A 14042-nucleotide genomic window follows, 5' to 3' on the forward strand; every position below is an offset into this window, starting at 1 on the left:
AACTGAAGCAAAGACTAATAAATTCAAATTAAGAACTTTATAGCATGTGTCATCGAAGCATTTTATATCGTTTTACGATACATAACATTTCCCGTATTTCATTACACTTGTGAAGAATGTTTGTGTATCATACAATGCTTTCATTTTTAACAATGTTTTCATTTTCCACCTGAATGAAAACCTAAGATGCATAATCATATATTTTATAAGTGTGGGATAAAAGAGATGTCATTGTTTCCAGACAGCCTTCTATGCTAGTGTTTACTCATTTTATGTTGTTTTTTTTTTCTTTGTTTTTTCTTAATGTATATAATCCTCAAGAACCTTGTTATTGCTTAAGGCTGTTACAACATTATCGTCCTATTTAGCTCAAATGATAACATGTTTTTTTTTTTTACAAATCTTTCTTAAAAACTTTTTTTTTTTATAACATCTGGTTTTTAATGTCCATGTGTTGTTATCCGTTCAATATCAGTATGAGATTCTTTCTTAAAAAGTTATTGTTATTTGTCATCTGAAGCAAGTCATTTCATTATTTTGCTAAGTCACCTAGAATTACATATCTGAAGTACCTGGTCTTAAAGAGTTTTGAATTATGATTATTAATCAGAAGTAATCATGAGAAATGAACCTCATGAGAAATTAATCTTTTCCTAATCTTTTGTATGCAGAGCTGTAGTTGACAAAAACTTGATGACTTTTTGGCTGGAAAGTATTTTAAATGTTTGGGTACGAGTGTCCATTATGTGTGCAATTAATTCTTTTAATTTTCATTATTATTATTTTTTTTTTTGTATTTTGAGGAAATCTGTTTAAAGGGGTTCCTTCGTTGCAGGGAAGAATGGTGTTGGAAGTGTTCAATGTTGAAAAGGCCGACTTCGGTGACTATCACTGCGTTGCCAAAAACAGTTTCTCTTTAACGAAAGGCCTCGTCAAAGTTCACGGTAAGTGGATATTGGGACTTATTCAAGGGAGACAGTGCACTTGAAGCCACCGCTAGTCATTCAGTTACTTTCTTTCAAGGCATATCTCTCTGAAATTTATTAAGTGTAAATTTCCCTGTTGCACAAAATTAGATATGCAGATACAAGTGTGCCAAATGTGTTTGTGTATTTTTACTACCTTCGATTTCTGCACATATTTGAAATCATTATACAGTCGCTTAACTCTCTATGAGATTATTGTACTTTAAGTTATTATAACTTCTATAAAAGTAGTGTTCTCTTTTAAGTTTAGAATGTTGTCATTTACAGAGCTCTCAACAATAATTTATCAGCTTTTAAGATACAATATTCCCAATAACATTTTAAATGTGCTAAATTTTACGTTACTTCTGCAAACCTGCTTCTCCGCCACAGCTGGCGAGATTATTCTTCTTAAAGAATGCTTATTATAATCCTTCACTTCTCTTCAGAAATTGATCCGACGTTGTACATCCCATCGTCTGGAGCAGTGGAGGGACACGACACAGGTGAACATGACCCGTGTTTACCTGCTCCAGATTGCCCCGATTGTACCAAAGGCACAAAGTGTGCCAAAAGCATTCTAGTGGAACAGTTCGGCAACGATACGTATCCAGGATTTAAAAACAGAAGCCTTGGTAAGTGTACCTGGTATTTTTTTTTATTATAATTTCACTTCTTAATTTACCAAAAATTGTACCAGTGTGTATTTGTTGACAGTTCTCCAGTGACTATATATATATAATATATATATATATATGTAAATTATATATATATATATATTTGTATACATATATATATATATATTTTGATTATATACATACATACCATACATACAGCTATCCACATGATTTTGATTATATATACATACATACATACATATATATATACATACATACATACATACATATATATATATATATATATATATATATATATATATATATGTATATAATATATATATATATATATATATATATATATATATATATATATATATATATATATATATATATATATATATATATATACTGAATCTTACTGTCCTCCAGATATACCTTACTCACACTGGGCATTCACTGAATCACTTTATTGTCACGTGCCACACATGTCACTATTAACATTAACCAATGTGTATTTCCATTTTTCACCCTCTTCATTGCTGTCCCACCATACTTATAGATTACTTAACCTAGCATTCAAATCCATTTCTCTGTAACTGACAACACTCCAAAATACTTATTCTTCAGATAGCACTTTGACATAGACATATATGCATAAGGTGAGTACACTTAGTATAAATACAAAGCAGAGTATGTCTAAAAGCGGAAATATTACACAGTTAATGTTTATCGTGCTCAGATTGCTTGCTATCAGCTGTTGGCCAGCCTGTTTACCACAGACACACTGGCTCTCTCTATGGATCATGGATGCGGGATCCACACCCGAGGGATGCCCAGGCCGAACATAAACTCTGGACCACAAGATACAAGGATCCTTGGACTCTTTATGAGTATGCAGACAAAAGCCGCTACTGGAAGGATCTCCCGACAAAGAATTATACCTTCCGAAAGGCGTACTCGGTAAGGAAGCCTGTCGAATTTAGTTTCTATATGAAAAGCAATTCATGCAGTCACAGAGGCAAAAGCCTTTAAATATCAGTTAACAGTAACATACACACGGACGACAACATGCTTTTTAAAGTCCTCCTTAGTTTGCTTTAATCGGACAAGTACAGGAAAATTCATTTTTATGATATTAACAACTGACGCAAAAAGCATACGGCAATGAGTTTTCAAAGCCACATTGAGAAAGAGTATTGATATCCAGGACTTCAGTTCAAGACCAAGCTGAACATTCTTCTAAATCATTGTTTTCATTTACAGGGAAATTCACACGTTATTTATAACGGGTCATTCTACTACCACGAAGTAGGTCAACCTGTCATCATTAACTACGACCTAACATCAGGTCACACCAAAAAGTTTCTGTGCCCCAGCTCTCTACCGAAGAGGAATATTACCTCTACACCAACAGCATAGACCAGGTCGACATCAGCGCCGATGAAAATGGACTGTGGGCTATTTATGGCCTCCCCTCGAACAACAACACGGTCGTCATGAAAATAGATCCCTGGACAATGAAGGTGAGTTCCCCGGGAACACGAACAACTTCCGGGAAGACTTGATCGGAGTTTATTACAGAAAAGAAAGCTTGGGAATATTTTTAGGCCGTGTTCAGATACCCGGAGGTTGTCCTGAGTGAAAAGTATTACAGTCGATTAGATAACAAGCTTGGTTTGTTGGAACGTTAACTAGCCAACATGCTATGGAGCCAATTAAACAGTAGGTGACTCTTTCGTTGTATTCAATTTTTCTGCTATAAAAGAAAGTTCCTCATTGGACTGGTTGGTATCGTTCTCGACTAGCACTCTGCTGGACCCGCGTTCGAATCTCCGACCGGCTAATGAAGAATTAGAGGAATTTATTTCTGGTGATAGAAATTCATTTCTCGTTATAATGTGGTTCGGATTCCGCAATAAGCTGTAGGTACCGTTGCTGGGTAACCAACTGGTTCTTAGCCACGTAAAATAAATCTAATCCTTCGGGCCAGCCCTAGGAGAGCTGTTAATCAGCTCAGTGGTCTGGTTAAACTTAGGTATACTTAACTTTAACTTTGCTATAAGAGAAAATAGTACTAAATAAATCAAATTTCGACCTTAATTCAAAATTAAATGAAAATGACGGTCACTAGAGGTAACTGACACGGAGTTTACTGCTTACAGTGAAGAAGAAAGTGGGGAAACATCCAAAATGTCTTGAAAATAAAATAAGGAACATTCGCTAACAATCATACGAGTACGTGACTTGGTGCAATTGCAGAAAAATAATTCGCGCATTGCTGACTCCTTTCTAAGAGAAAATATGGCTATAATTCCATGAATCAATAACGATAAACTTATGTGAAATGTCAAATCAACTGATAAAGTTGCTAGCGATTAAAAAAACGAAAAATAAAAATGCATTGAAACAAATTTATATCGGGATCACTAGGATTATCAAAACAATTTATTTTCTCACTGATATCAAATCTATGTACATATACTGTAAATGAACAATAGCTCTGATTTAGAAGATTGAAATACACTATATAAAATCGTTCAACATCATTTATTAGAATATCAATTTTTGAGCAAATGAGCAGACACGCACATTTTCTATCTATCTGTGTGTGTGTGTGTGTGTGTGTGTGTGTGTGTATATATATATATATATATATATATATATATATATATATATATATATATATATATATATATATATATATATATATATATATATATATATATATATATATATATATATATATATATTATAAATATCAAGCCAGAAATAATTGAATAAAATCGTATTCACTATACCTTAGAAATAACCTACACCCAAAGGAATTGTAATTTAAAAGTAGTTCGGTCACGCTCAGGATTCGAACGTGGGCCTTTGGTTTAAAAACAACGACAAACAGTAGATTTTGACTAGGTCCTAATCCTGGCCGGGGCAGAAGCACTTACGAGTTTTAATCCCTTTTGGGTAAGTTAGACTACTCCCACGGTATAGCGAATTCTATTTAAAACGATACTTGTTGCTTAGAAATTGTGAATACAGAGGCTCTATTGTAATAGATATTAATAAAATAAAGGTTGCATTGTTAACCTGTGGAGGTTGACGCACTAAGTTACGCTATCGGATTTACTATTACAGCTCTTGAATAATATATCGAGAGTTCTAGCAATGACATAACTGAACAAAGCAAGTGGACTGAGAGAATTTGTTTGAAGGTTAATTTCTCATTTACACAAATAAAAGCAGTGCGGATGCATATCTTAAAACTTCATACCAGTGATGTCACTTTTTCCACATATCCACTGTTTTTCTAAAAGAAAAACTGCCCTACACTAACCAGTTTGAGTCCCAGAATTGGTACATGGAAATTGTTCAAGTATTACATAATAGGAATGTTTTCAGCTGTCGGTAAAAATCAGTAACCGATATCAGTAAACCTAGTCGTGATTGGCGGAACCTTGTAATGCTCCCCAACAGAAGGTTAGAATGGAAATACATCGTCCAATCAGAAGCTAGATGGAAGCGTCAATGGATATTTACCAGAAATTCCCAAAAAATTGGCTTTAGTTTTATCTATTTCTACTGAATTTAAAATTAAATTTACCTCTGATTTTAACTTCTTACAAATTTTGTGACGTATAATGATACCAACAGTCTTATGGCTAACATACGAACCATGTTTATCTTTGATCTTAATATATCACTAACGTTTTGACATTTCTCTGAAATTCTTCAGTATTTCACTCAAAGAATATGCAATAGAATTTTCTTTGAAATTTCCTTTTCATTTTTATTTTTTGAAGTTATCATGTTAACAAAATTTATAATTCATTGTGTAATTAAAATGTGAAGATCCTGTCTACACAATTACAGACAAAAAAATGCTACTCATATTTAAATATGTTGTATTTATTATGTCATGCAGGTGGAGTACAGCTGGAATATTTCACTCAGTCACCACAGTTTCGGGGAACTGTTTATCACATGTGGTGTTTTGTATGCTATTGATAGCACTACAGTGAGAGATGCAAAGATAAGGTAAGAAACTGAATGGTTTTTATAAGCTTTTTCATGTCTTATCATGGCCAAAGTGTCCCTCCTCCTCTCAATTACTGCTTGTTACATGCAAGCGGATTTGATCCTGCCTATTGTACAAAGGACTCTTTGTTACTGAAAAAGAAAACGGAAAACATCAGTTTACCATTTCTAGATGCATTAGTTGTTGGAAAAGATTCCAGTCTTAGATACACGACATTCATCTCTTCACTAATATACCAGGGAATTTGTGAGGTAGGGTTTTGATTAAGAAGGTAAGACGGATAACAGAATGACAAAGTAAGATTTTGGCTGTGAAACAAAGTCATAAAAGAATAAATGATAGGGAAAAACAAACCGGGTTTAAGTAAGAAAGGGGATGTATGGATCACGTGACATAAATGGGCCGAGGAAAAGCTTATGATAGGATCGACAGAGAAGAAGGGCAAGAGTGCTGAGAAGGTACATTCATTATAGAAGGTAAACAATTAAAAACGATTAAACGTTAATGAATGCAAAGAAGGTTTAACATAAAGTGGGCCTCAGGCAATGGTGTATTATGTCTTACTGACTTGTCAGTATTTTTATAGGCAGACGGAGGTGAAAGACATTAAACAGGTACAAAGCTGTGGAATGAGAGAGATTTGTGAATGAAGAGCAAAATATGAATGCAAGTGACATAATGGTGTTGAAGAAAACGGCAAAAACTCGGGAAAGATTTTGAAAGTTTTGCAACAAGAGAATGCCGAGAGTGAATGTAAGTCAGGCTATGATGGTAAATGGAATCTAGAATTATAGGAGCAATCAATGCTAATAATGCTGGAAGAACAGAAGCAGTTGACTGATATGGGTATTTGGAAGGATCAGAATGGATTATGGTATCATTGAAAAATAGATGAGTAACAGAGAAGTTGAAACAAAGAAGGTAGCAGGGTGTGTGCAAAACATGGGGAACAAACTGGGAGTATCTATGGAAGCAAAGGTTGACATGTAAGAGGGTATTCCGCCAAACGTCCTTTATGGAAGTTATATATGAATGTTGAATGTAAAATAAAGAATAAGTTTGAAGTTCCTGGGATGACCTGAAACGAAATGGTGAGATTTGCAGAGATGCATACAAGAGATAAAAATGCTAGCGTAGGTGAACGGGTGAAAGAGAGTATTTTGAGGTGGTTTGGTCTTGTAGACAGGTTAAAGGTCATTAAGTTGGAGGAAAGAGTATAATTCGAAAGTGCTGAGAGGAGATCTAAGAATGGGCTGGATGGAATGGAAGAGTTATTGGAAAGGAAGAGCCTTAATACCTATAGGGTGGGAAAGTGTGTAGAAGACAGGAATGAATGACACAGTTTGTGACTGGGATCCGAAGCACTGCTTATGAGCCTGTCTTTAGGTGCACAAAGCTGCTAATATTGTGCAGGTTTTTTTTTTTTTTTGCTCAGGTGGTTTATCCAAGATTCAGCAGCTGATGTACGAATGTGCCAGTGAGTACTGTTTTGTTTTTCCTCTGAAAGCAGCCAGGTTAGGAAAAATTATTTTAATAATAATAATAATAATAATAATAATAATAATAATAATAATAATAAGAGGTAAATTCTCCCGGTATCAGCTGAATAAAGGATATAAAATACAATCACAAAACTGAAAACACCTTTGAAAAATGTCAGTTCAAACGCATGATGTTGAAATTAAAAATGAAACTTTCTTTTCCTACTGTCAAAGGCAGTGCATTGTCTTCTGACTGAAGCATCATTAACATGATAACGTTCATTTCGACGGAACTCCTTTCTGCCTCGTTATCACACTTAATGAACGTACCTAGTTAGGTGACTTCAAAATTTCAGTGGATGTTTTTCAAAAGGATTTTGGAATATTCGTTTCGCTTCTCCCTTTTTCAGATTTGCCTTGGACCTGTATCGGAAGACCTTCCTTGACGTGGATCTGGCCTTCACTAATCCCTTCCGGAATACGACAACGCTTGGTTATAATTCGAGAATGAAGGTTAGTTCTCTATCCACGACCTTTCTATCCATATGTGGAGTTCCTTAAGATTCTTTCCTTTCTTTGATAATATTTTACCTAACGTTTCAGTCTGATGATTTTGCAAGAACTGGATAATCTAAACCTGGCATCAATAACTGATACCCTATTACTTGCAAACTGGTTACCGTTAAGACAGAAGTACGAAGTACGATTCTTGACTTGCACCTAGAAAAGTAGTAGTTCCTTTGGGAAGCAATTATGTAGGAATATCAAAAAACGTATATTTATGTATATTTCATTTTGCATCTGGAAGCGGCATTCATAAAAACAGGTTATCAACTGTCGTACAGAATGTCGTTAGTGGCAGTTCCTTCTTCATCAAAATTATATTTATCCAACAAATTGACTAAAACAATTTTCATAATTCAATAATAAAATACAGAAGGAAAACTTGCAAAGTATAAATTATTCTTCAGTGTGTTGTTTTTGCTTATATATTGGATAAACTCCCGAGTTTAACGATGTTAAATTATTTCTCGAGATATCATGAAAAAAAATATTTTAAGAATCCACACAGGTTAAAGTTCCAGTGTACGAGGCCTGTTCGGAATAGAAGATCACTTGGGAATAGAACAAAACTTTTCCGCTGAATAACAGAAATGTTGCAGCTTTTTATCTCAGTCTTACTGACAATATTCATTTCCTAAATAGAAGGAAAAGTGAAAGAACTCGATTTTTTTACGAAAATCTTTAAAAATGCCAGTGTGAAGGCACGACACAACAGCTCTAAGGATTTTTTATTCAAAATTTGCATGTGATTGAAATTTTCTTCCACCTGCTCTGTATCAATTAGTCTTATATGCAGTATTATTAGTATCAGTTATGGTTGTTATCTGAAGACGCAATTAAATGTATCCTTCCTCTCATTATTACTTAAAATAATTACAGTCAAAAATGTCCATTTGAAAATCTGATCTCTGAGTTAACTGCACCTGTATACCACGGCTTGAAAAAACAGCTTTGAGGACCTAGACGCGTACTATGAAATGAAATGATCTACTTTGCATTCAAGCAATTTCTCTTCATTGCAGGAAATCTACTCATGGGACAGCGGCAATCAACTCTCTTATCCAATCAAGTACAACGACATTGGATACAATGCCCCTATTGATGAACTCTCCTAAGCAGCTAGAGTCTCCAATGCATTACACTTTGTCCTTTGCTTCAAATCCTCAAGAGGAAAGAAGCACAGAAATTTACCTTTGGAAATCAAAGCAGTATTTCACTTCTTTTCAGTAGCAAAGGCTTTAGATCTTCCGTGCTAATATTACATTCACATCAATTTATGGAAAATGATTATGTTCTTTCATGGTCTCCGATAGGTATGTCACTTAGCAAATATACATTTATTAGGATTTTGGTTATATTTCACATGAATCAGTTTGTATTGCGTGGATGGTTCTCCTGGTAGTTTTGCTAAATACTATGCAATGGTTTTGCCTAAGGATTACTGAAGTGGCAAAAATTCATTATATTAATTTGCAAAAGGACCCCTGGAATTATGCAGTAATTTTATCTTAGTAATAAAGCTGTAAAATATTAATAACTACCCTAATGAATTCCTACTTTATAAATATAAATAAATTATATATATATATGTATATATAACATATATATATAATATATATATATGTATATATATATATAAATTTCGGACTCACATCGGGATCGAACCCACATCTCTCAAATGAAAGTTCAGGGCGCTTCCAAGTGACCCACACAGGTGATAAAAGTTGGTGGAAACTAAGTAATTCTGTACCTGAGGGTTTTCCTTGACAGGCTGCCGCCTAACTTAGCAGCGAATTTTATATAGGGCCTATATATACATATATAAAGGCATTATCATAAGCATAAATACATATATTTTTACACTTATTTGCACATGACACTTACAAATTTAAAAATTGTCATAAATAACCCAAAAATATCGAACTTACTGTACCTTGGGAATAACTTTCACCCAAAGAGAATTGAAATAAATCTTCACGCTCTCATCAGGACTCGAACCTGTGTATTATGGGGTTGGAAGAAGAGTTACACTGTACATAATCACTCTGCCATTTGAGAAATATAAGTTAATTTCGACTTAGATGTGTACACACTAACAGACACACACACACACACCCACACACACACACACACACACACACACACACACACACACACACACACACATATATATATATATATATATATATATATATATATATATATATATATATATATATATATTATATATGTATGTATATATAGATATGAAATCGCACTGAATATTGCTAAGACATTTCTTGTTATTCAACGCCTGGACGATTCATAACTTTAAGTGCCATATAGATCTAAATTATCTCCGTATAAATAGGTATTGTTACCTGTATTTGGAATTAGTAATAAACATTGTGACTTTCTTAAAACTTAAGTTATTAGAACCCTATCAAACTTTGTGTTCGTCCTCTAATATTCTCAAACAATTTTTGAAAACTGCCGTCTGCTCACGTCTTCACCACGCCTCATACAATACCTGAGCTTAATCTTCTGTTTTTGAGTTTTTAGTTTTATAGATATTTCTGTCGATTTTTTTCTTGGTGTGAACAAAGGTAATCTTTGTCAAATCTTTTCGTCAATCGAGTAATCCTGGTCTTTGGGATTATTCTTTGTTCAGCAACGTCGGGGTTTTCTTAAAAAAAAACAGACTAATATTTTTTCTTCTTCCTCAAAGAGTATTTTTCCTGTTGCCTTCATCCAACCAGCTGAGGTCTAGATTCCCACATGCGGACATTGAAATATAAAGATTGATTTCATCCTTTGGCTAAATCCGTTTTTTTTTTATTTAGATACAAAGAACCCTAGAGAGTAACAGAACAACAATTTGTGTTTTAAAATGGCCAAAATTCTTTAATTTTTCATATTCATAACTGCCTTTGCTACATCGTAAGGTATTAATATTTAGGTACCTTATGGGTCATCCAAGCAATCGATTAAGTTACGATCGGACTGATTTTATCCTCCTGGAAAACTAGTTACTACAGTGAAATGCTCCTGTAAGAACAGAAATTTTTGCCAGAGCAACAAAGAAAGTCATCATACCAGAGTTGACACTACATCATTACACAACATGCAACGTGGCACTCACATACCAGCCAACTCGCATGTTGATTGGATGATGATGTCACGCGAACAATAATGAAAGAGCATCTCATTTCCTTTTCATTTTCCTGTTATCTTTGCCCTTCCACTTCTGAGTTCATTGCTCTTTCTATTCCAGTATGAATCATCAAGTTACTAGTAATGATGACTTGGTTTTATCAGTAAATAATTTTTTTAACCTGAGATATAAGAGTATTTTCAAACAATAATGAGATCAAGTTTATGCACCAAGCATGCCTCGATAATAACATTAATGTACCCGTCAGTAATCAATAATCAGTCAGTCCTGTTAACTGTTCTCAATAAACACACCCTAGATGAGAATTCCAATAGTGTAATCAAGTGCAATTCCAGTAAAACATCCAGTCCACTGAGCAAGTAAAGGGATCAGTTACAGTTGGATTAACCCGAAATTTTGGTCGTTTAACTGCAATTATAATTCAGTTGTTAACTTTCAAGTGTTCTTATCGAAAAACTATTTTTTCGAACATACACTGGACGAGAGATCTATCACATTATTGCAATTCATGATGACTTCAATCATTTGTACATAATGGGGCATGCCACCCTAATCACACTTTTTTGTAATAATATAAATAAAAATAATAGTGTTACAATTATGAGTATTTATTGATCTGTGGTATGGTTTCCATGAACCTATATTGAAGTCTGATATTTGGTCCCTTTCCTCAGATGCTCATTAGTGACCTTTAAACCTCTGAAAACTTTAAATGCAGTCATGACTGACTGAGCAATGAGTTTTGTGGAATTACAACAGTATAAAATGGCAAGAAATCAAAATGACGAACAAAATCCTTTGACTAAGAGACATATTAAATTATGACAATCATAGTTAGTCCCAAGCTACTGAACGGCGTTGAGAAAAAAAGAGTAGCCGCAGCATTAAAAACAAAAAACAAAACAAAAAAACTCGATTTCACTAAATCCTTATTTACTACTCTGACGTGAAGGTAAATCTGATAATTTATACAAATGAAATCCTCCCCTGAAGCAAAGCCAAATCACAAAGCTGCTGTATCATGTTTCTTAAGGAAATGTTTCTCATGTAAAATAAGTTTTGAAGTGACCTTAAGTATTTATTCACATAAGGGAACAAAATTCATGTGTAAGTAAAATAACCAAGCATTGTGAAATTATCATTACCGAAAACAACAGTAATATACAAATTAATGTTAATTTACATGTAAATGATCTTATGGTAACAATATATTGCATCAACCTTGAGCCATTCACCCTTACAGAGGGTGGCTTCAGAGGGAGGCAAGACAAAGGTCACTTATTTTCATACTTTAATGGCTGAATCATGGGTAATAACACTGGCCACTTCATCGGCAGCTTGTCACACTCCCCCGTGTATATATAAATTTGTTGTTCGGATGCCAAAACGTCTTCTCAGTACCTCTTCCATTTAATTTATCAGTATTCTCTGAGGTTTCCTCTCTTCCTTCCTCCAAATATTTTAGAATTATAAACTTTCTACCAGTCTGTTGTCTTCCATTCTCTCCTCGTGACAAACTGTCTCAAAACACTCCAATCATTCTTTTCACAGTCTCACCTTTTTACCACTTCTGTTTAATTTCCCATTCTCCATCCGGCCAGACCTTAATAGTTTATACTCTCATAGATTGTTATTATTATTATTTCAGTAGATGAAACCTATTCACATGGAACAAGCACACAGGGGCCATTGACTTGAAATTCAAACTACCAAAGAATGTTGGTTTCAACCTCCCACCGCAGACCCTACACTGCAGCAGTAACTGATCACGATACAGAGTCAGTGAATTTTCATTGCTCTGGGGTACACGCAAACCCGCGGCGTCTGAGTGGCATACCACGACAGTAACCACAGTAATTAACCACAGCAGCTTTTACATATTTTCCTTTCGTTGCTGACGTCACTTCCATATAAGGGAACTGATTCTACAAATCTTCATACTTTCCAGCTTTGGCTTCCAGTGACAACAACCTTCTCTCCCTTGTTCCACCTATTTTGTGACCCACCTCTTATCTCAACGGTATATTCTTCCATCATCCATATTAACATCTATAATATATCAGCATGTATCGCACTGCCTAGTGACTCTCCCCACTCAAGGGCACAAGTAGTTTTGTTTACCTTTTCGCTTCGCTGCAGACTTTTAATCCTTCAACATAAGAATTTTGTTTACTTAAAGTTTACCTATCAGCATAAGTCGTTGTTTTGAGTTCCACGTTTTGCTCGCGACAACATCATTGGCTCAGTCTAAACACTTCAGTGAAAAATGAAGATTGAATGTATGATTGTTTCGGTCATAACTGCGAAATTATTTTCGAATGCCGATTCACATTAATTCAGCTAACCTCAACTGGACAAGACAGCAAAGGAAACGATGATTCAGAAACCTATACATACAACTGTACATAAACATCTTATACAGCGTAAGTGAATTAATGCGAAAAATCGTTGAAGGAAACTATGTGAACTATGTGCCAAGTTAATGGGAGGGGCGGAGGGGAGGTGGGATGAGACCTAGAGCGTGGTTGGCTAGATGGTGTGTGGGAGGTATTGGAGAGCAAGGGTTTTGATATCCAGGAAGTGCAAGAGTACATCCAGTATTCTGGTGAATGTCAGTTTGTGCAAAGGTTCGACGCAATGCTGATGAACCCTCAGGTTTATGACCTGTGCAGAAGAGACCGAATATAAAGGAGAAAATCCACAGTAGATCATGCTTTGCAAATGCTGTATTAGGCGACCGAAAGTAACGCTGAATAAATTATTTTGAGGTAATTAAATCTGAATCAAATTTCGAATGTTCTGACAGTTATCTAAAAATTAAAAAAAATAGAAGTATGGAGAGTTAGCTATGTCACTTCCATTTACAGTGTACAGAAATACAGACAGTTTGAAAGGAAAGCTACAAGCCTTGAGTCATCTTAGAAGACTAAGATGACTTACGACCAGAACCAACTAACCCGTGGGGCCCCTTCAGAGATTTGTGGGTTAAACTAAGGCAAAAAGATATATATATATATATATATATATATATATATATATATATATATATATATATATATATATATATATATATATATATATATATATATATATATATATATATATATATATATATATATATATATATATATATATATATATATATATAGTTTCATTAATGACATTGTCCTTCTTAAGAGACCTTAGAAAACGGTTGATTTTAGTTTATACTCTCATAAATTA

General features: G+C 34.3%; 1 protein-coding gene across 1 annotated transcript in view; it reads left to right on the forward strand.

The window, feature by feature from the left end:
* Positions 1 to 8929, forward strand: part of LOC136846301 (uncharacterized) — a 62861-nt gene extending 53932 nt beyond the window's left edge. Inside the window, 8 exon segments of the mRNA XM_067117103.1 lie at positions 836 to 944; positions 1415 to 1600; positions 2325 to 2545; positions 2849 to 2942; positions 2945 to 3108; positions 5508 to 5620; positions 7513 to 7615; positions 8689 to 8929. Coding sequence (XP_066973204.1) covers positions 836 to 944; positions 1415 to 1600; positions 2325 to 2545; positions 2849 to 2942; positions 2945 to 3108; positions 5508 to 5620; positions 7513 to 7615; positions 8689 to 8781 — 1083 coding nt within the window. The 3' untranslated portion in view covers positions 8782 to 8929.
* The last annotated feature ends 5113 nt before the right edge of the window (positions 8930 to 14042 follow it).

Source organism: Macrobrachium rosenbergii, chromosome 15 (genome assembly GCF_040412425.1).
Source record: "Macrobrachium rosenbergii isolate ZJJX-2024 chromosome 15, ASM4041242v1, whole genome shotgun sequence".
Classification (NCBI taxonomy): domain Eukaryota; kingdom Metazoa; phylum Arthropoda; class Malacostraca; order Decapoda; family Palaemonidae; genus Macrobrachium; species Macrobrachium rosenbergii.